The sequence below is a fragment of the Muscardinus avellanarius genome (assembly GCF_963383645.1).
Source record: "Muscardinus avellanarius genome assembly, chromosome: 7".
Classification (NCBI taxonomy): domain Eukaryota; kingdom Metazoa; phylum Chordata; class Mammalia; order Rodentia; family Gliridae; genus Muscardinus; species Muscardinus avellanarius.
The window spans coordinates 96,030,712-96,054,743 of NC_137793.1; the positions used below are offsets into that span (position 1 = coordinate 96,030,712).

The 24,032-nt window shown below is 37.4% G+C and overlaps 1 protein-coding gene across 2 annotated transcripts in view; it reads left to right on the forward strand.

Moving 5' to 3' along the window:
• Positions 1-24,032, forward strand: part of UCHL5 (ubiquitin C-terminal hydrolase L5) — a gene marked incomplete at both ends in the record, with an annotated part of 45,674 nt that overhangs the window by 6,232 nt on the left and 15,410 nt on the right. For both annotated transcript variants that reach the window (XM_080698248.1, XM_080698247.1), the window contains 6 exons: positions 4,461-4,524; positions 6,288-6,393; positions 16,313-16,438; positions 16,940-17,001; positions 17,097-17,227; positions 22,664-22,727. In XM_080698248.1, the coding sequence (XP_080554374.1) occupies positions 4,461-4,524; positions 6,288-6,393; positions 16,313-16,438; positions 16,940-17,001; positions 17,097-17,227; positions 22,664-22,727 (553 nt within the window). The remainder of the gene's footprint in view (positions 1-4,460; positions 4,525-6,287; positions 6,394-16,312; positions 16,439-16,939; positions 17,002-17,096; positions 17,228-22,663; positions 22,728-24,032) is intronic.

Here is a 24,032-nt window from a genome sequence, read left to right on the forward strand (position 1 = left end):
TTGCCTTATAATTTTTGGAGGCCCCAGTGGAACCAACTCTGTTGAGGGGTACAAGTTAACAGTATCTTCTTTCAACTTAGATTTCAGTTCAAATAATTGTCTAATTCTCAATTTTTGGAGAGGTTACTTGAGGGCTGTCAATCCTGTTTTCATTTGGTTATATCACAAGCTAAATGGTTTTTATCTGTACCATAGGATAACAGAATGGGGTTGGGCAAAGTGTCTGGGGAGATTCTTTGTGGGGCATAGAGGCTGGGACTATTCCTACTGCTTTTGGTAGACTTACAGGTAAATTAAGGGAATGACAATCAAATTATTGTCTAAGTTAGAAGATAGCTTGTCTAGCATTTGATTAAATTTAAGGCCCTGGTGGCAGTTTGAAAGCTCTCCACCAGAGGGCTCTTCTTGGAGGTTTCAAATTTAGGAAAATTATTTTTGAAACTAGTTTTAGAACAGAACTATTTTATAGACCACCACACCAGAATTATAAGTGTACTAGTCAATACATAAATATTTCAAAACTTTTGTCAGTTTTAGTAACCCTTTTTACTTTGGAAGTGTTCTAGTTTGGATGACACATCATTTGGGCATCCTATTTAAGACTCAGTTATCTATGAAAGTTCTGCTTATCAGCATAGATAGTGATGATTTTTCCTACCTCAGAAGGTCTAGTGTACCCTCTGTATATAACTAATGCATGCTGCACTGTCCTTGATTTTATTTATTTATTTATTTATTTATTTATTTATTTATTTTTGCAGTACTGGGAATGGAACCCAGAGGCATTCTACCTCCGAGCAACAACCCCAGCCCTATTTTTTATTCTTTATTTTGAAAACAGGGTTTCACTGAGTTGCAAAGGGCTTCACTAAGTAGTTGAGACTCTCCTGTGAACCTCGATCATTTCTGTCTCCACCTCCCAAGTGCTGGGATTACAGGTGTGTGCCACCACACCCAGCTTTTTGTCCTTGGTTTTGTAAAATTTTGGTACTAAGTAGGGCTTTGCACGTGCTAGGCAAGTGCTTTGCCACTGAGCTACTCCTAGCACTGTGCTACCTCTGAGGTGTGTGGACTTGTTTATTTGATTGTAAGGTTTTTCCTTATTGTGACAACAGCAGGGCCTAGTCCTGTGCTTGGTCCACAGATGGTTATTGGTGAACAGTGGGATTTCATCAGCTCCTTTTGAGGGGAGCACTGGGGATGGAGCCCAGGGCATCTACCTCCGAGCTACACTCCCAGCCCTATTTTATTCTTTATTTTGAAACAGGGTTTCATTAAGTTGAAGCTGGTCGTGAATATGTGATCCTCCTGTCTCAGCCTCCCAAGTACTGGGATTATAAGTGTGTATCACCATGCCCAGAATTTCATTAGCTTTTTAAAATCTTCCTTTCCTCCCCGACTTTTTATTTATTATATTATTAGGGAGTTATATGTATGTATGTATGTATTTTTTGGTGGTACTGGAGATTGAACCCGTGGCATTCTATATCTGAGCTCCACCTCCAGCCTGATTTCTTATTATTTTGAAACAGGGTCTCATTAAGTTGCGGTGGGCCTCACAAGTTGCTGATGCTGGCCACAAACCTGCCATCCTCCTGTCATAGCCTCCCAAGTACAGGGATTACAAGCATGCTTTTATAGCCACGCCCGGCTAAGTTCTTTGTTTAGTGTTTGATAGCCTATGTTTCTCACAAGAATTTTGTTCATTGAATGAAGCAGGAATTTGAAATACACTTATTTTCTTTTTCTTTCTTTTTTTGTTCTGGTACTGCAGATTGAACCCAGGGACATTCTATCTCTAAGCTACAGCCCAGCCCAATTTGATTTTTTTTTTTTTTTTTAATTTTGATACAGGGTCTTGCTGCATTGTGGAGTTGCTCATTAAATTGCTACTGCTGGTCTCAAATATGCAAACCTCCTGTCTCAGCTCCCAAAGTACTAGTATTACAAGCATGTGCCACCATGCCTGGCTCACTTGTTTTCTGTATACAAGGAAATAGTGTTCTCGCTTAACATTAAGAACTTTAAAGGGAGTGCTGGGATTAGGATCCATGTCTCTGGAATCATTGTTTATTTCTTCCTATGCTGTATTATGTTCTTTCCATGAATGTACTTGAGATGGTAACAGTTGAATATCATGTTTTTCTTATGTAAACAACTGTATATGTGTTTAACATGAGATTATTTAAGCATTACCACCACTTGAAATTCTACCTGTATGGAAGATTTTGGACACTCTTATCCAGTGCATGTTTTTCTCTTTTGTTGTAGTATGATATGTATAATGTTTAGTCTTTTTTTAAAAAAAAAATTGATTTCAAGTACTGCTAACCAGTGTTAATAGTGCTTTTTGTGCCCTTATTAACATATATGAGATTTTTATTCAAGTTGATATATATGAATATTTATCAATCTAGATCTGTTGCTAGACATTTAGGTTTCCAGTTTTTCTCCACTACAATCTGTATAGTAACTCTTTTTGTACATGTAGGTACGTACTAAACAAAAAATTGAGGCACGGAATGATACGCATGCCTACAGTCACATTGTTGGTTGACAGTATTTTTTTAACTATTTGTTTTTAAAATGGTGATCTAAGGACTTCACTGGCTCTCCTTTGAAAACAGTCTGAAGTATTAGAAAGTGCTCAGACTTTAGAACCTGACTTGGGCTTTCATTAATTTGCTGGCACATAGTAGCTGTGGTGAATTTAGGTAAAGCACTTAACATCCCAAAGCCTCTTCCTTTAAATTCTTGCCTTGTAGGAATAAGAGAAAATGTACTTAAAGCACTTTACACATAGGAGACACTGGTAAATATGATTTTTTAAAGTACTGTGATAACACTAGGTGACACTTATTTAGTAGATCCTTAGAGTGTGCTAGGCACTGTGTTAAATTCAACTCATGCATTCTGTCATTTATTCCTCACAACGACTCAGTATGGGGAATAGAGAGGTTAGGTGGTCACACACTCAGTAACTGAAGATACCACGATACAACTCTGGCAATTTGGAGGATAAGTGTTCCCCACCTCTTGAACTACTACTACTGTGTTTCTCAACTTAGGCTGGCACTGTTGACATTTTGGGCCAAGTATATCTTTTTATTTTTTTTTTAAACAAGATGGGTCTTGCAATGTTGTCCAGGCTGGCTCAAGCCATCTTGCTCTCCAGCTTCCCAGGTAGCTGGGACATGCCACTGCACCCAGCCAGTAATTTTTATCAGGGCTGGTCTGTGTAATATAAGAGGGTTTTTTTTTGCTTTTTTTTTTTTTTTTTTTGAGGTACTGGGGATGGAACCTAGGGGGATTCTACCTCCAAAGTACACCCCTAGCCATATTTTTTAATCTTTATTTTGAAACTAGGTCTCACTGAGTTGCAAAGGACCTTATAAGCAGCCGAGGCTGTCGGTGAACCACAATCCTCCTGTCTCAGCCTCCCAAATGCTGGGATTACAAGCGTGCACTACCACGCCTGGTTCTAATGTAGGCTATTTATCAGCTTTTCTCATATCTACCTATTAGATGACATAAATACTCCCCTCCCCAATCATTAACATTAGTAACAAAAAATGTCTGGACATTTCTATATGTTCCCCCGGGGCCAAATCCCCCTGGTTGAAAATCACCGTGCTAGAAGAATATGTTTGTGCAGGTGTTGGAGGGTGACTATGAAGTAGCCAAAAATATGCAGTTGAAATTTAAGAGAAAGATCAGAACTGAAGATGTGTTTTGAAAGTCACTTAAGTAAGTAGTATTTACTTTCCCAGAAGAAAAACAGTGTACAGTAAGAAGGCTAAAGGCAGAGTAGGGGAAGCTTAAAAGGTGAAAAGGAACCAAAGATTGAGAGAAGTAGAATAGCTGTAGGGTGCTGGTTTCATGAAAATAAACTGTTAAAATTCTTAAATTATAATAGATTCATTATAAATAATTGGAAAATACTAAAGGAAATAAAATTTAGCTATGAGCTTTATCAGTTTTTTTTGTGTGTGGTACTTATATATACTTCTACCTCCAGGCTATACTCCCAGACCTATTTTATACTTTATTTGAAAACAGGGTCTCACTAAGTAGCTGAGAGCCTTGCTAAGTAGCTGAGGCTGGCTTCGAACCCGTGTAATCCTCCTGTCTCAGCCTCTCAAGTGCTGGGATTACAAGCGTGCGCCACCACGCCCGGTGTAAGCTTTATCAGTTTTACAATTTTAATTTGTCATGTCTTATTGCCCTCAGACCTACCAGGGGCATTCTACTTCTGAGCTGCATCCCCAGCCCTATTTTTTTTACTATTTATTTTGAAACAAGGTCTCACTAAATTGCTTAGGGCCTCACTAAGTAGCATAGGCTATCCTTGAGCCTGCGGTCCACTGTCTCAGCCTCCCAAATTCTGGGATTACAAGCATGCACCACCACACGTGGATAAAATAAATTATTTTGTTGTTTTTTTAAATTTCTGTTTTCAGGTTGCCGAGGAGCCCAAGTAGAAGAAATATGGAGTTTAGAACCTGAAAGTTTTGAAAAATTGAAGTAAGTAAAATTTTAGTTGTGTTAAAATAATATATTTTACATAGTCAGAATTTAAAGGATACTCAGATTTGTCTATTTTATTTGAATTATCGTAGGCCGAATACATTATTTCTTTAAAACTTTTTTCAATCCTATGAGATAAGTAATATTCCAGTTTTATAACCAAATACCTGGAGCACATTCATAGGTAACTTGCAAGAGAAGCAAACCTAAATTTCTGTAATTCCATATCCATAAAGTTCTGATTGGTGAATTTTTCACAAAATTCATTTATAGATAGTGTCAGAATACAAGCTGGAGAGTACAATGGTATATACTTATAATATTGATATTTGTGACACTGAATCAGAGGATTGAAGGTTTGAGGTCAGCCCCAATAACTCACCAAGATCCTCAGCAGCTTAGACCATTTTTCAAAATAAAGAGTTTGAGGTATAGCTTAGAGGTAGAGTGCCCTTGGGCTCAAGCCCTAGTACCCAAAACAAAAAACAAACAAACAAAAAACATGGAATCCATTTTATCATAAAAAAATACAGAGCCAGTCTAAAACTATATTTAATAGTAATTCAGAACTTTTCTATAATTGTCATATTACTTTTTAGAAAAGTTCAAGTTCCAAATATATATGCCAGGCAGAATCTTCCCCTTCTTCCATGTTTTTGTGATCAGAGTCACCTCTCAGTCTCACCTTAGCTGTGGGTATGATATCCATACCCTCAAGCATTGACCCTGTATCTGCTAATGGTGGACTAGAGTAGTTTTCATTGTTGGGGGAGAGTTCTTGAGTTTTTGAACAAAGAATAGGCTTTTTAGAGGGGAAATGGGGACTTATGGCTACTGTTTTTAATTGTAAGGTGATGGTTTACTTCTTCCCCTCTCACCTTCCTCTTTCCCACAAAAGAGCAGTCATTTTAGATGAAATAAGAGATCAGTTGTGGCTGAAATCAGGAAAGTTAATTTAAGAAGCATCATTTGAACTGCCTTTAAAAAGAGGAATAATTTTTTTTTGAGGATAAGACAGCTGTGAAACATAGCTCGGAGGAAATCCTAAAGTGGTGATTTATTGTTTCATGCTCATCAACAGTTCCATTAGGAATGTAGATAATTTTTTAAATATGAAATGACAACAGCGATTTGTACTGTAGTTTGAGGGTTATATATAAATCCAACGATAATATGAAGGTGACTTCCGATATTTACTAATACATATGTTGTCAGGCCTTGATCTGTAAGCATCCTATAGAAACTTTATTCATAGATCATGGAATTTGGTGGTACTGGGGGTGGAACCCAGGGCCTTTTCTACCTCCAGGCTATACTCCCAGACATATTTTATATTTTATTTGGAAACAGGGTCTCACTAAGTAGCTGAGGCTGGCTTCAAACCTGTGCGATCCTCCTGTCTCTGCCTCCCAAGTGCTGGGTATAGAAGCATGCGCCACCACGCCCGGCCCAGGTTAATAGCTTTTAGTTTTTCTATGTTCTTAATTTTCTACTTTTAAGTAAGTTGGTATATGGTAGAAATTAATAGTACATAGATTTGAGAATAAATCCTTTTATTACAATTTGATTTTACCTGTTGTAATTTTTAATTGTTAGCCTCTAATGCTATTGACTGAATGGCAGTGGCAGTCTTCAAATGTTCTCATATTAATTTACTTAGTCTGTGTTGCATTTGTTAAGTAGCTGACTATAATATATTAGCAATGTTATAAAAGAATCGGGATTTGGTATCACTAATTTGTTTTTTTTTTATTTTGTAGGCCGGTTCATGGGTTAATTTTCCTTTTCAAGTGGCAGCCAGGAGAAGAACCGGCAGGCTCTGTGGTCCAGGACTCCAGGCTTGACACGATATTTTTTGCTAAGCAGGTATGGCCCTTCGATGCCCTGCAGTCTCAAGAGCCACACGCCTGCAGTCTTCCTGTGGCTTCTGGTAACTCAGTCCTTAAGCATTTGTCCCAGGGCCCTTTCAGGCTCTGAAATTTGCCCCAGAGAGTTTTGGTCTATTAATGTCTACCACATTAGGCTAACTAAACTTTAACATTTAAAAAATAACGATCATTTGATCTTAAAATAACACCAATAAAGTCATTACATGTTCATTTAAATTACTTTTTTTTAGCTGGGCATGGTGGTGCATGTTTGTAATCCCAGCATTTGGGAGGCTGAGACCAGAGGATCGATGTTCACAGACAGCCTCAGCTACTTAGTGAGGCCCTCTGCAACTTAGTGAGACCCTGTTTCAAAATAAAAATACAAAATAGGGCAGGAGGTGTAGCTCAGAGGTCGAATGCCCCTGGGTTCCATACCCAGACCCACCAAAAAAAAATTACTTTTTTTAGTGGTACTGGGAATCAAACCTAGCCTTTGCTGTTCTACTTAGTAACTTGTTTTTCTTTTTCTCTTATTCCTTCTTTTCATTTTCCTGGTTTTTCTGAATTGAGTATTTTTAGAGAAATTAGAACTTTCTTATTTTATTATTGTGTGGAAAATGTATTATTTGGCTGGGTGTGGTGGTGCACGCTTGTAATCCCAGCATTCAGAAGGCTGAGACAGGATGATCGCAGTTTGTGGACAGCCTTAGCTACTTAGTGAGGCCCTTTGCAACTTAGTGAGACCCTATTTCAAAATAAAGAATAAAAAAAATACGGTAAGAGGGTGTAGCTCGGAGGTCAAATGCCCCTGGTTCCACTCCCAGACCCGCAAAAAAAAAAAAAAAGAAAATGTATTATTTGGTTTTGCCTGATAGCAGTACTTACATTAGAGAAATATAAAGTGATGAAAGTATATATTCTTTTAATTCCCTATCCAGCTCTGAGAGCCACTTTAATAGTTTAACTCATTAATTTAATGAACAAATAGAATATATATCCATACAGAATTTAAACATTTTTAGAATGTATGATGTATAAAATAGAAGTGTTTAAAATCTCCACTTTAGAGATTACTGTTAAATGTTTACATAGTTTTTTCTGCGTGTGTAGTTTGTATCTGTATCTTTAATAGTATTTCTTCCATATTAGACTGTAAGCATAGGGCTTAGGGATTTTGTTTTAAAATACAGTCACTGTTGCAGAGTAGGAATCTGATAAACACAGACTGAATATTCGTCTCTGAGACTATTATAAAGAACTCTGGAAGTCAAAAACACTGAGGCACTAAAGATGTCTGATTTATAGAGGCTTAGCTACTTTTAAGATTTAGGAAAGTTCTGTGTTATATTTCTATATTACTGTAATATTTCATTTGCACTATATTATTCTAGCAGTCTTTTTTAAAATGTCAAACTAGGGATTCCCTAATATTTTCATACTGTATTATGATACCAGTTCCTATTAAACTGACAGGTCACTGATTTCTCAATATCTATCAGTTCTTAATATATAACTCATAATTTCATAATATATAATTTTTTATTTTAGACTTCAAGTTCTTAGAGTAACTTAGAATGTCTGTACTCTTAGTGGTTTTAGAAATAAAGAATGAGCCCGGTGTGGTGGCGCTCATTTGTAATTCCAGTGCTAGGGAGGCTGAGACAGGAGGATCTCACAGGTTCAAAGCCAGCTTCAGCTATTTAGTGAGACCCTGTTTCCAAATAAAGTTGAAATAAAGAATGAAAATTATACTTGTGATAAAGTTATGCAGATTCAATATATAGTTTTGGTATTTATATGTGGAGTTGCATTAATTTAGAAACGTAGCACTTTAGAAACGTAGCACTGGCCACCTTATGCTAATCATATACTATAATTGGAATGATGAATGAAACCGCAGTGGCTGGGGCTGTAGCTCAGCGATAGAGTGCATACTTAGCATGTGTGAGGCACTGGGTTCAAACTACAGTGTTGCCAAAAAAAAAAAAAAAGAATTTACACACATACACTTACATATGTCTGTAGATGTGTATATATATGTGTGTGTGTATATATATGTATATATAAAGCCAGGAATATTTTGGTAGTAATCCTCTGTAAAACAGTGCTGCCTTAATACCATTTCACTGATGAGAAGCTAAGGTATGCTTTACTTGCTTAGGATGCTGCTGCATTGGTACCTAGTCTAACTGTATCTGTTCAGTTTTGGGGAAAGACTTCTTCAATATTGGGAAATGCCAGGTACTGTGCTAGGTCCTTGGAGAATGAAAAATTGTGACCATCTTTGCCCTTCAAGGTGCTTAGGGTTTAGTGGAGGAGATTGGTATTAATTAAATGCAAAATTACTGTGATTATAATTGCTGCATGGAGTGAAATGAAAGCTATATTCCAAGATTTGGGAACAGTTTATAAAAGCACCCTCACTTTGATCACCAGCTACTGAGTTTGGGGTCCCCAAGACCAACCTCACTCCTTATGAACCTTACAAATGTTTGTAAGGTTCAAAAAACTGCCCTTAGGTTGCATAATTCACTAGAAAGGCTTACAGACCTCACCAAAAACTGGCACACTCGGTGGTTATGGTTTATTATAGAAAAAGAATATAGATTAAAGTCAGTGAAGGGAAGAGACACATGGGGCAGAGTCTAGGAACGTTCCCTTTGTGAGGCTCCATTGTCTTTTAGTGGGGTTGCAGATGCTGCTGGCGCTGTGTCTCAGCAGTGTTGTGTAATGATATGCAGAATAGTGCTGTCCAAGGAACCACAAATGATTCTTCATTGCCAAATTATTTTATTTATATATATATATATATATATATATATACTGAGGATTGAACCTAGGGGCATACTACTTTTGAGTTACACCTCCAGCCCTGTTTTATTCTCTATTTGGGAACAGGGTCTCACTGAATAGCTGAGACTGGCCTGCAATCCTCCTGTCTCAGCCTCCCAAGTACTGGGGTTACAAGTGTGTGCACCACTGCACCCAGCAACAAATTCTTTATTAGGTCTGAGTTACACAGGCTGGTTGCTTACCCACATGGCTAAGTTCAGTCTTCAGCCCTGCAGAATACTGAGCTTATAATGCTGACCCAGAGCCCTCTGTCAGAGTCACATTGTTAGATTACTACTATGGCACAAGGCCCCTAGGTAAAGAGACACACTTTTCTCAGGCATGACTTTTCAAGGACTGAAGAACCAGACTTTTCTTCAGTGAGATGAGTTCTTTGTTGCACATGGGATTTGACCTTGTCAGGAAAGGCTGAGAATGCTTCTCTAAGTACCAGATGTGCCGAAATCTTAAGGTTAAGTAGGTATTAACTAGAGGAGAGAGGTTGAGGATCATTCCTGATTAATAACAGCTTTATAGGAAAGGAATTAAGACCATAAAAAAATAGTAGATGGTGGCCAGTGTAGCTGGAGTTGAGATGCGGTGGGGGATGGCATGAGAAATGAGGCTGCATAGGCGATATATTTGTCAAGACAGGTAGAGTTCGATTTAGAGAAACAGTAGTTTATCCAGAAAAGTTTGGTTTTTTTTTTCCTTTCATGTCCCCAAACTGTCAAGCTTCCAGCTTGTTTATTTTGTTCTTTTGTGCATGTTTTCTATTCTAAAGGTCACTTCATGGTCTAAATGATTGTTAAAGCTTCAGTCCTTTGGCATCATTTCCACATTTTAGGTTGTAGGAAGGGAATAGCACACTCTTTTTTTTACCTTTTTGACCAAATTCAATAACTTGAGTTAGCTGCAAAGAAGACAAGTAAATTTGTTTTTATTTGAGGTGGCCATGGGCCAGGTAAAATGTGGTTGCCCTATCTTATGTAAGAAGAAGATAGCAGAGAACACGCATGAACAGCCTGTACATACAGACAGGCCAGATCATGCCGAGTATTTTAGGATGATTCAGACTTCTTTTTTTTTTTTTTTTTTTTTTGTGGTACTGGGGTTCCTGGAAGCCCTTCTACTTCCAGGCTACACTCCCAGACCTATTTTTTATATTTGTATTTGGAAACAGGTTCTCTTAAGCCAGCACGGCTGGCTTCTAACCTGCGCGATCCTCCTGTCTTCGCCTTCCAAGCACAGGGATTTCAAGCGTGCACCACCACGCCCGGCATGATTGAGACTTCTTTGTGGATTCAGTGAGTAGTTGAGATTATTGAAGTCCTTTCAGAAGGAGGGTATCATCAGATTTTTATTTAGAAGTGATCACTATTTCATTAAGTTGGTGAGGGCCTTGGTAAATTGTTGAGGCTGGCCTTGAACTTGTGATCCACCTGTCTCAGCCTTCCCGTACCGGGATTATAGGTGTGCACCATCGCATTAATTATATTCTTAACATATTTCTTATGTATGATAGTAGTTTATTAATCAAATGCTTTCATTATCTATTCAGATGATATATTTTTAACCTCCTTCAATCCTTCTTGTAAATAACTTAAGCTGAACATTTCTGCAACACTTATTAGTATGTTATTTCTCTATTAAAAATTTTTACTCTTATGGTTCCTTAAGGTTAATGATTTACAAGATAACAAATGACCTCATGTTATGACTACAACCATACCAATACTGACACTGGGTGTTGAACCCAGGAGCATTCTATCTTTAGGCTATACCCCAACCTTTTTTTTTTTTATTCTTTATTTTGAAATAGTGTCTCACTAAGTTTCAGAGGGCCTCACTAAGTAACTGAGGCTAGCTGTGAACCTGCGATCCTCCTGTCTTGGCTTCCACCCAGCTACCAGTATGCTTTTTATCTCTGAAATATATCATCTCATCTTGTTCCTTTGTTCAAACTCTCTTTACTGCCGGGCGTGGTGGCGCACGCTTGTAATCCCCGCGCTTGGGAGGCTGAGACAGGAGGATCGCGTAGGTTCAAAGCCAGCCTCAGCTACTTAGTGAGGCTCTCAGCAACTTAGTGAGACCCTGTTTCCAAATAAAATATAAAATAGGTCTGGGAGTATAGCCCAGAGGTATAAAGCCTCTGGGTTCCACCCCCAGTAGCACCAAAAAAAAAAAAAAAACCACAAAAAAAAAAAAAAACCTCACTTTACTTTCTTTTTTTGCTACTGGGCATTGAATTAGGAGCATTCTGTTTCCTAGCTACACACCTAGATTTTTATATGATTTTTTTTTCCAAACAGGGTCTCTCTGAGTTGCTTAGGGTCTTGATAAGTTGCTGAGACTGACCTCAAACATATGATCCTCTTTCTCGGGCTCCCATTACTAGGATTAGAGGCATGCACCACTGTGCCTAGTCTTTCCTTACTTTTTAGAATGAATTTTTTTAATTAATTTTTTATTGGTACATTGTATTTATTGAATGAATTTTCTTAATGAATGAAAGGAGATTATTCCTCTGTTCTTAGATGATACAAAGTTTTCCAAGCCCTATTAAAATACACATTCAAAGCCAGGCATGGTAGCACATGCTTGTAATCCCAGTACTTGGGGGGCAGAGGCAGGAGGATCACACAGATTTGAAGCCAGCCTCAGCTACTTAGTGAGGCTCTCTGCAACTTAGTGAGACCCTGTTTCCAAATAAAATAAAAAATAGGTCTGGGAGTGTAGCCTGGATGTAGAAAGCCCCTGGGTTCCATCCCCAGTACCACACACACACACACACACACACACACACACACACACACACAAATAATAATAATAATAATGATAAAATAAAATTTCACATTCAAGCTGAGTGTGGTGGTACATTACATGCTTGTAATACCAGGATTTTGTTATTTTAAGATGACCTTGCTGTGTTGCTCAAATTGTGCTCAAATGATTTAATTGTGTGTGTGTGTGTGTGTGTGTGTGTGTGTGTGTGTGTGATGTTCCATTTATAAAACTATAGTTTATATTCTCCACTGTTTTTCCTTGACTGTTAATAAATGTTAAAACTTTTCAGATAATGTATTGTTATAGCTATGACTCAGTAAAGATTGATTATAATTGATATGTGTAGCACTTTATTATAATATTATTTCCCAGAGCATCTTCCATGTTTTTGGTATACATTATAAAAAGAAGGGTGTTTTGTTTTGTTTTGTTTGTGGTTCTCAGGATTAAACCCAGGTCATTCTACCTTTAAATCCCGGTTATTCCCGGTTATTCTGCCTTCTGAGCTATACGCCCGCCCTTTCTTGAGTTTTGCTTTGAAACAGGGTCTCTCTAGGTTGCTGCGGCTGGTCTCAAACCTGCGTCCTCCTGTCTCAGTCTCCCAAGTACTAGGATTGCAGACGTGTGCCACTACAACCAGCTAAGACATTATTTTGTCTTTTGTGGTACTGAGGATTGAAACCAGGGGCATTCTACCTCTGAGCTACACCCTCTGTACAATTTTTTATTCTTTATTTTGAAACAGGGTTTCACTAAGTTGTGGAGGGCCTCACTAAGTAGCTCAGTGAGGCTGACCACGGACTGAGATCCTCCTGTCTCAGCCTCCCAAGCACTGGGATTGCAAGTGTGTGCCACCATGCCTGGCAGAAGTTATTCTTTAGTCCAGAAATTACATAGTCAAAGCCTACAATATCAGATTGGTGTGGGAATTGGGTTTGTATATTAGACATAAGGAATGGAAGAGCCCTGATGTACTAAAAATATACCCTGTCAAAAGTATTCTGACCAAATTTTAAGGTTCTGGGCAAACCCTACTTGTTACCCCGATCCAGCCTGTTTTCTATTGTTAAACTCCACTTGTTAAAAGCCAGAGCATATAGTAGAGTACTTACAATAAAGATTTTAAAGTTGGAGACTCTAGAAGTAATTTATATCGCAGTGCATTTTTTGTGACACGAGCTAAGGTTCTCTCAGGGAGAAAGTTCTATTTATATAAAGTGATATATGGGTTTTGTGAGTGCAAGGACCACATTTCTTATTCACTTCTGTTCATTTATCACAAAGTCTAGCACATAGTAGCTGTTAGGAAGCATATAACCATTTGGTAGCAATGAACTTTTTAAAACTTGAGATACTTTTAAAAAGTATATTGGAGCAGGGCGTGGTGGCACATGCTTGTAATCCCAGCATTTGGGAGGCTGAGACAGGAGGATTGCAGTTCAAGGACAGCCTCAGCTACTTAATGAGGCCCTTTGCAACTCAGTGAGACCCTATATCAAAATAAAGAATAAAATATAGGGCTGGGGTGTAGCTCGGAGGTAGAATGCCCCTGGGCTCTAGTACCACAAAAAAATAAAAATAAAAAATGAAAAGTAAATTGGAGTGGGTTATGCTGTAATGTAACTCATGTACATTATAATTACCTAAATGAACTATTTTGTAGATAATATAAATTATTTTTATATCAAAAGAGAAATATAAGAAACTAAAGAAGATTTCCCTCCTACTTCTGTAAAAAATTGTTAAAATTACGTGTTACAGATTTGAAGCTCTTATCTTAGATCATAAAAGTCTTTGAAAGGATAACCCTATATAACTTCACCACTTAGTCAAGTATTAGATATAGGATATGTCTTTAAGATAACATGATTTTGAGAGAATGTGTGAATAAGTGTAAATTTTAACTTCACTTCTGCCACCCTTATCCTTAGACAGTTTCATCCAAGGTCATTTTGGCCCAAGGTAAGGGAACACTAAATATTATAAAGTTTGTGATCTCCTTTAGTCATTAAAACTTTTCATCCAAATTTACTAAAGAACTGTGATTCAGATGAAATTTAATAGTAACAGAATTCAGCAGAAATGTTAATTGAATTCTAGATCTCTTGCTACTTTCCCTGATTGTGAGATTCTTTTGAGTATATAGTGCTTAGAGGAATTGCAGAAGGGTGGTTGCATTAATTTACTTGTTAAGAATTGAGAGGAAAAGTATCCTCTTAATGGAGAACAGGCCTTATCAAGGAATTTCTAAGATATATTAGTGAATATTCATAAAAATTCAGAAGCCCTTGGCAACCCAAAAAGCAGAGAGGACTATAAAAATTAAAGAGGGGAAATGACAGTTTTTTTCTTCTGAAATTAGGCAGGACAGAAATATGGTAATTAAATGGTTGGAAAAACTAGCTAGAAAATGGCATTTAATTACAATATAGTAACAAAAGATAATGTTAGCAGCCAGGTATGGTGGTACACACCTATAATCCTTATATATGGGAGGCTGAGATACGGGAATCACAGGTTCAAGGTCAACCTCAGCAACTTAGATACTCTGTTTTAAAAGGCGTGGTGGTGCATGCTTGTAATCCCCACCTTGGGAGGCTGAGACAGGAGGATTGCACAGGTTCAAGGCCAGCCTCAGCTACTTAGTGAGGCTCTCGGCAATTTAGTGAGACTCTGTTTCCAAGTAAAATATAAAATAGGTTGGGAGTATAGCTCAGAGGTAGAAAGCTTCTGGGTTCCACCCTCAGTACCACCAAAATAAATAAATAAATAAATAAATAATTAAATAAATAATTAAATAATTAAATAAGCAATAAAAAGGGTTGTGGGTTTAGCTCAGAGGTAGGCTGCCCCTGAGTTCAATCCCCATTACCAGAAAACATAGTCAATCAACTCAGCATTTGACCTCTCTGGTTTACATTGATTATCTAAGGTGCGTTCCAACTCTGTAATGTTAGCAATGTAGGTGCCACGTAAGTGTGGAACAAAACAATGTCCGTAAGTAGTTTATAATCTTTCTAGAGAGTCCACATGCATGTACAGAGCTAGCATGATGGCAGAGTACACACATCCTGGAACCTGTTTGTCTTATGCTGTGTGCCATGTGCAGATTATTCAACTTCCTTATGCCTCAGCTTCCTGGAGTGTAACATGAGCAAAGGATGTTACTTCTTTGCACTGTGGAGGTAGCTCAGTATTCGAGTGCTCCTTTAGAATACACGAGGTCCTAGATTCTATTCCCAGCACTGCGGGAAAAAAAAAAAAAAAGGCTTGAGGCGGTGGGGTTTGTAGCTCATTGGTACAGTACATGCCTAACCTGAGTCAAGTCCTGGGTTGGATCCTCAGCACCTTGGTCTAATATCTCTTCTAATGTTAGGATATTAGATATCTAATATTAGAAGAGATATTAGACCTTTTGTATTGGCTGTTGAGAGGATTACAAGATCTAATATATGTGAAGTGCCTAGGAAAGTATCTGGCACAAAAAGTAAAAGCAGGAAGGTGGTCTAGGAGTGGGGTGGGGGAGAGCGAGAAGTAATGACCTTCTGTACATAAGTGAGAATACCAGTGCCGATCTCAATAGCATGTACGGGGAACAGGGAGCAGGGAGGGAGTGGAGGGCGGGGGAAGCTCCCCAAGTGCTGTTGCGTGTATGCCACTATCACTGCGCACTGCATTATGATATGAGACTATAATGCACCAATAAAAGTATATGAAAAAGTTAAAAGTAAAAGTACCTGCTATCTAACCTGTAGCTGGAATGTAATGTCCACATGATCTTTTAAATGAACATTTAATGGCTAAATGACAACACTGTAAAGACTATGTAATTGAGTAAAAAAAAAACGTGGACAAATTTCACCTATTTATGATTTAAATGAGAATAAAAACTAATAGGAGCTTTTGCAAAATTTCTCTAAAAGCCACGTGTGAGTTAGAGCTTGTGCTAGATGCTAAAAATCAGTTGAATCTGGATGGGTAGGATTAAGTTTAAGAATAAGGAAGAAAGAGAAGACAAAGTCTGTTGGCTTAATCATTTATGGTTTGGTTAGGACAATTGGTCTAACTGACTTGGATATCGCTAATGTTATAAGTTTAGTTAGTTTTTAGGTTTTCTAGAATATTGAGCTCCAAAATTCTTAAAACAGACTAGAATAGAAATTAAACATGTTTATTATTTTTATGCTAAGACTGTATGAAATTTGAAACTATTAAATTTAAATTTGAGGGGTCTTTGCTCCAGTTAAAAATGCCTTTTAACAAATTGTTAATATCTTTGCTTATATATTTTCTAGGTAATTAATAATGCCTGTGCTACTCAAGCCATTGTGAGCGTCTTACTGAACTGTACTCATCAAGATGTTCATTTAGGGGAGACGTTATCAGAGTTTAAAGAATTTTCACAAAGTTTTGATGCAGCTGTGAGTATAATACTTTTCCTAATCCTACTATGACCTGTTTGATTTGTGATAGTTCTCATTTTATTTTTATTTTTTATTTTTTATTTTTTATTTTTTATTTTTTATTTTTTTTGGTGGTACTGGGGTTCCTGGAAGCCCTTCTACCTCCGGGCTACACTCCCAGACCTATTTTTACATTTTTATTTGGAAACAGGGTCTCCTAAGCCAGTGCGCGGCTGGCTTCGAACCTGCGCGATCCTCCTGTCTCTGCCTCCCAAGCGCGGGGATTACAAGTGTGCGCCACCACGCCCGGCTTGATAGTTCTCATTTTAGTAGTCTACTATAAAATTATTTTTATAGTGTTTTTATATTTATTTTATCATGTATTTGTTACTTGATATTTATTTTTAACATTTTATTGGTGCATTATAATTGTTTATGACTTTGAGATTCATAGTGATCTGTCTATACGTGTACATAAAATTATTTGATCTGTTTTCTCCCTCATAAAATTTATTTCAGATGAAGGGTTTGGCACTGAGCAATTCAGATGTGATTCGACAAGTACACAACAGTTTTGCCAGGTAAGGAGCTATGTCAAATAAGTATATATAATTTCTTTTCCTTTTTTTTTTTTTTTTTTTTTTTGCTTATCTCTCACTATTTTTCTCCACTATAGACAGCAGATGTTTGAATTTGATGCAAAGTCGGCAGCCAAAGAAGAAGATGCTTTTCATTTTGTCAGTTATGTTCCTGTTAACGGAAGACTGTATGAATTAGATGGATTAAGAGAAGGACCAATCGATTTAGGTAATCTGTTTCCTATTCCTAGTATTTCACTTTTGGCAAGAGAAAAAGGTACTAGTTACCTTCATTTTAAGCATAGTGTTGCTTAAAATTTAAAAGCAGAGGTTACTGTGTGGTACTATAATATAATCTTATGTTCTTTATGAATTTAATAACAGGAAAATGTTGACTACTACAGTTTAGTTAAAGCTTTTAATTCTTTTTTAAGAGTAAAACATTAAATTTGGTACTGGGGATTGAGCCCATGGTTCTGCCTCCGAGCTATACCCCCAACCCATATTATTATTATTACTATTGCTATTATTATTATTAGGTACTGAGGATTGAACCCAGGGGAATTCTACCTCTCTGCCACACCCTCAGCCTTATTTTATTTTTTTAGTTTGAAACAGAGTCTCACTAGGTTGCTGACAGTCCCTACATTGTCAAGGCTGTTCTCAAACCTGCTGTCCTCCTGTTTCCACCTCTCAAATACTGGAATTACAAGTTTACTCCATCACACCCAGCTTATTATTAGTATTTTATTTATTTATTTATTTATTTATTTTGAAACAGGGTCTCACAAGTTACTGGAGATGGCCTTGAACCTGTAATCTTTCTGTCTTAGGCTCTCAAGTACTAGGATTACAAGCATGTGCCATCATACCCAACTGTGATTTTTTTTTAAACACATAAAGTACATAAATTATATTTCATTTTCTAATTAACTTTTAAACCCTGTTATTTAACTTAGAAAAATTGCCATTTTTTTTTTTTTTTTTTTTTTTTTAATTTTATTTTATTGGTGCACTGTATTCATACATCATAGTGGGATACAAACTTTTGTAGACATACATGCACACATCGCCCAGTCAGCCCCCACCCGATCCCCACCCCATTCTCTCCCCATCCCTCCCTCCCATGCTTGGCTTAGTGGTTGACATCTAGTATTATAGCAATTTATCCAAAATTAAAAATGATAATCTCACATAACAGTTTCATTTGTCTGATACCAAGCTTTTGATGACTTAAAGATAACATTTCAATATTTCTTTTTGCTTTCTTTCTTACCAGAGAATATTTTTTTCTTTTTTTTAGGTGAAACTATCATATATTTATTTTTCAGAAAAAAATCTATCCTGATATGGAATATGGACTCTAGATACCCAAAACAATCTCGAAGCAAAAACAAAGCTAGAAGATGTATATTTTCTGATTTCAAACCATATAAAGCTACAATAATTGAAACAGTGTAGTACTGTTCTAAAGGCAGATATATAGACCATTGGAGTTAAATACAAGCCTAGAGCTAAATTCTTCCCTATATTGTCAAGTTATTTTTGACAAGGTTTCCACGAACATTTGGTGGTGGAAATAATACTCTTTTAACTAAATATTGTTGAAAAATAATAATTACATGGAAAAGAATAAAATTGGACCCTTACCTAATCCCATATACAAGTATTAATTCAAAATAGATAAAAGACCTAAATATAAATCTTAAGACTATAAACTTTTAGGAGAAAATCTGGGTCATAAAACCTCACAACATTGAAATTGGCAGTGATTTCTTGGTTATGATTTCAATGGCACAGGCAACAGAAGAATATACAAACTCCCTAAAAAATAAAAGAAAATATTGTATATCCAAAGACAATGTAAACAGAGTTAAAAGTTACTAATAGAATTGGATAAAATATTTCCAAATGCTATATCTGAAGGTATATTAATATTCCAACTAGAAATCCTAAAAATTAACAACAATAAAGGCAAACAATACAATTTAGAGATAGGTAAAAGACTAACATAAATAATGAATCTCCACAGATAACCAATCTTAGTTGTCTGTTGGATGGAAACTCTTGTTTCTCTGGTTCTGGTGAGTGTTACCTATTTCTTCTTTGTAGTTAATCTCTTTGAGTATTTTCTCTAGCGCTGGTTTTGAAGACATAAATTCCTTCAGTTTCTGTTTGTCATGGAAGCTTCTTATTTCTCCATCTAATTTGATAGAAAGTTTTGCTGGATAGGAAATTTTTGGCTGGAAGTTGTTTTCTTTCAGAGTTTGGAATATGTTACTCCAAGCCCTTCTGGCTCTCATGACTTGGTTTGGGAAGTCTGGGGTGATTCTAATTGGTTTGCCTCTGAATGTCAGTTGGCCCTTTGTTTTTGTTGCCTTTAAGATTCTCTGCTTGGCTTCCACATTGGTCATTTTGACAATTATGTGGCGTGGGGATCCTCTTCTCGGATCCTGTCTAAAGGGAGTTCTATAAGTTTCCTGGATCTGTGTATCAACCTCTTGCTCTATATTTGGAAAATTTTCTGCTATTACTTCCTTGAAGAGATTGTTGATCCCTTTGGTATCACTTTCTTTTCCCTCCTCTATTCCAATTATTCTTAGGTTAGCTCTCTTAAGATGGGCCCATATTTCTTCAATGTCAGATTCCTGCTGTTGGATATCTTTTTCTAGATTAGAAACTATGCATTCATTTTTGGATTGCTCATCTTCTAAGAGCGAGATTCTGTTCTCCATGTGGTCTAATCGGTTGTTTGTGCTTTGAATTGAGGCCTTTACTTCATTAATTGCATCCTTTATCTCTTTTTGGCTCTCTCTGAGTTCTTTTCGAAGCACCTCTATTATTTCTACAGTTATTTTCCTGATTTGATCTTCTAGAAATCTCTGATTTTCTGTTTTATCAGGTTCTGATGTTGTGGGGTTGTGCACATTCATTACTCCAGTGTTATTCCTCTTTCCCATGATTTCGGAGGTTTGTGCCTTCTCTGGGTTCTTCCCTTGGGTCACTATGGCTTCACTTAAGGTGCTCTGGATCTCGAGTCTGTATTATCTCAGACCCTACTACTCCTTTACTGGGTTGTATCACAGAGTCTCCGACCCAGGGAGTCGATAGAGGCTGCTTTAAACTACGGGGGGTGCCAGGTTGCACGCTCTCCTATGGTGTGATATCTCTGCCACCACCACTCCCTCACTGGGTCAAGTCCCAGGAGGCACAATACTGGGATTTCTCCTCTGTGGCCCGCAATTTGACTCACTGTTCTTGAGTACGTAGATGTAGCTGTACTGGACTCGGTGAATTCACTGCTGCTGCCGCCGCCGGTGGCAATATGGCGCCTCTCAAAATTGCCATTTTTAACATATTCATAAAGAATAGCAAACATTTCTTATCATTTTATATTAAGACGTTTTTATATGGACTGGACATGTTGATTTATGCCTTTAACCCCAGCTTTTTTGGAGAAAGAAACAGGAGGACTGCAAACTGGAGTCCAGCCTGATTTAATTTAGTGAAAAACTGTCTTGAAAAGAGCCGAGAAAGCTGGGTGTGGTGGAGTACTTGGGAGGCTGAGACAGGAGGATTAAAGGTTCTTGGACAGCCTTACCTATTTGGTGAGGCCTTCCGCAATTTAGCAAGACCCTTTTTCAAAATAAAGAATTAAAAAAAAAAATAGGGCTGGGAGAGTATCTCAGAGGTAGACTGCTCCTAGATTCAATCCTCAGTAAAAATAAAATAGAGCTGGGTGTGGTGGCGCACGCTTGTAATCCCCGCGCCTGGGAGGTGGAGACAGGAGGATCGTGCGGGTTCGAAGCCAGCCACACTGGCTTAAGAGACCCTGTTTCCAAATAAAATTATAAAAAATAGGTCTGGGAGTGTAGCCCAGAAGTAGAAGGGTTTCCAGGAACCCCAGTACCACCAAAAGAGAGAGAGAGAGAGAGAGAGAGAGAGAGAGAGAGAGAGAGAGAGAGAGAGCGCGCGCGCGCGCGCGCGCTGGGGATGTAGCTCAGTGGGTAAAAATGTCTTAGAATTCAACCCTCAGACCCCCCATACACACACACACACACACACACACACACACACACACAATGTGCACTTTTTTTTTTTTTTTTTTTTTTTTGCAGGTCTGAGGATGGAACCCAGGGGCATTTGACCTCCGAGCTATACCCCCTGCCCTATTTTTTATTCTTTATTTTGAAACAGGGTCTCACTGAGTTGCAGAGGGCCTCACTAAGTAGCTGAGGCTGGCCGCGAACCGCGATCCTCCAGTCTCAGCCTCCCGAATGCTGGGATTATGAGCGTGCGCCACCACGCCAGGCACAACGTGCACATTTCTAATTGCATTGTGCAGGATCATTTTAAATCATTGTTTAGCAGTCTCCTAAATATTTTTCTTCAAAGCTTCTACTTAGATATTACATTTTTGTGCTATCCTTTGTACCAAGGGTAGATTTACCAATTCTATTGGTAAATAGAATTTAACCTTGAGGAAAAATGATAAATGGTTATCAAGATGGAGGATACCGTCTGTGGCTGAAATATTAGTAACTAGACACACAAGAGGGTTTTTTTATGGTGTTAAGAATCAAATCTAAGGCCTCACCATACCCAGATCCCTGCACCATTAAAAACAAACAAACAAACAAATAGCAATATGGTAGTGCACGCTTATATTCCCAGTACTTGGGAAGCTGAGACAGGAGGATCACAGATTCACTGCTGCCATCCTCAGCTACTTAGTGAGCCCCTCCAAAGCTTAGTGAAATCCTGTTTCAAAATAAAGAATAAAAAATAGGTCTGCAGGTGTAGCTTGGAGGTAGAATGTTCCTTGGTTCAATCTCCAGTACTGCCAAAAAAAAAAATAAATAAAAGTAATTAATTAAAAGAAAACAAGTTAATGTAGGTTCATTTTGTTTGCACTTTTAAAAAATCATATCCCACATATAAAACCAATAGTCTCTGTAATACAGATTTACATGCTACTTTTATATTAAAATATTTATGCTTTTTTTTTATAGATAGTCGATTGTTCTTTCAGTCATATAAAAGCTGGTTTTCTCTAGTTTGGCACTTACTTGATTAACATTCTTATTCAGGATATGCTGTAACTTCCAGTTAAAACTTTGGGAAAATTGGTGGACTTCAGTTTTTTTATTTTTATTGTCATGACTGAGAAGTGAGACAAATAAGGACTAAATCCTTATTTTGCCACTAGTTCGTGGATTAGTTTTTAGTATCTGCTGATGCCAAAATATGATGGTGCTATGCAAATTATGAAAATACTCTTCTAACTTTTTTTTGTGGTGCTGGGGATGGAACCCAGGGCTTTCTGCCTCTGGGCTATACTCCCAGACTTATTTTATACTTTATTTGGAAACACGGTCTCACTAAGTTGCTGAGAGCCTCACTAAGTAGCCAAGGCTGGCTTTGAACCGGCGCTATCCTCCTGTATCCTCCTGTCTCAGCCTCCCAAGGGCTGGTATTACAAGCATGGGCCACCATGCCCAGCTCTCTTCTAACCTTTAAGCAAGAAAGTAATTATTGGATCTTAAATTTGTACCATCTTAAATTGGCTAAAGTATTTGTAAGAAGAAACATTTTAAATCAAACTCTGAGGTACTGTTAAGTTGGTTGTTCTTATTTTTTTTTAACTTCCTAAACTTCTCTCTAGGTGCATGCAATCAAGATGACTGGATCAGTGCAGTACGGCCAGTCATAGAAAAAAGGATACAAAAGTAAGTGGTCAGTTAATCTCACTGGGGGAACAGTCTGGATTTTTCTTTTCATTTGCTTTTTAGCAGTGCATGTTGAATATCTATATTTGATTAAATTAACACATTCAGGAAGTCTGGAGAAATCTAAATTTTATATAGTAATCTGACATCTTTAAAAAAGTTAAATATCTCCAATAAGTGAGATGTTTCCTACTGTCAGATATTTGTACATATATTTTAAAAACTTATTTTTAAGTATTCCATTTCTTTTTTGTGTGGCACTGGGGATTGAACCCAGGAGCATTCTAACTCTGAGCTAAACACCCAGCCCTATTTATTTTTATTTAGAAACAGGTTCTCGCTAGATTGATGAGGGTCTCACTACTTGCTAAGACTGTCCTCAAACCCGCGATCTTTCCCGCTCAGCCTCACAAGTACTGGGATTACAAGCATGAATCACCATGCCTGGCCCATTTTTTAGTATTTTGAATTTTTGTTTGAGGGATTTTTTAAAATGTTAAGCTTTTACTTTGAGATAATTATATATTAACATTCAGTTGTATGAAATAATAATAAAGATAATTTTCCCTATTTTGTAGTAGTAATGTCTTAGGATATTGATGTTGTTATACAGAATACAGCAGATTGTCGTCATCAGAGGACCCCTCATGTTGCCTTTCTATATCCACCGTCACTTTCCTCCTGACATTTCCCTGCCCACCCTCACTCTCTTAATCTCTAGGTCTATAGCTTTTCTCATTTAAATAACATTAAATAAATGGGATCGTACATGTGTCTTTTTTTACATTAACTATTTCAATCAGTTTAACTCTCTGGAGAGTCATCCAGGCTATTTAAGTATTTGGGTAGTTCATATTTTATTAATGGATATTGTATACTGTGGTACAGATATACATACCAGTTTTGCCTATTTTTTCCTTTGAAAGACATCTGGACTATATCCACTTCTGGCTATTATGAATAAAGCTGCAGTATGTTTTTTGTACAGAATTTTGTGAAAATATAAGTCTTCATTTTCTGTGATAAATGTCCAGGAATATCATTATTAGATTGTATGGTAAATGCACGTTTAGTTTTTTTTTCTTCTTTTTTTGTGGTTCTGGGGATCAAACCAGGGGCATTCTGAGTTATACCCCCAGCCCTATTTTATTTTTTATTTTCTTTTACTTCTTTTTGTGTGTGTGTGTGTGTGTGTGTGTGTGTGTGTGTGTGCGCGCGCACACGCGCGCGCGCGCGGTGGGGGGTACTAGGGATGGAACCCAGGGGCATTCTAACTCCAAGCTACACCTCAGCCCTATTTTTTAT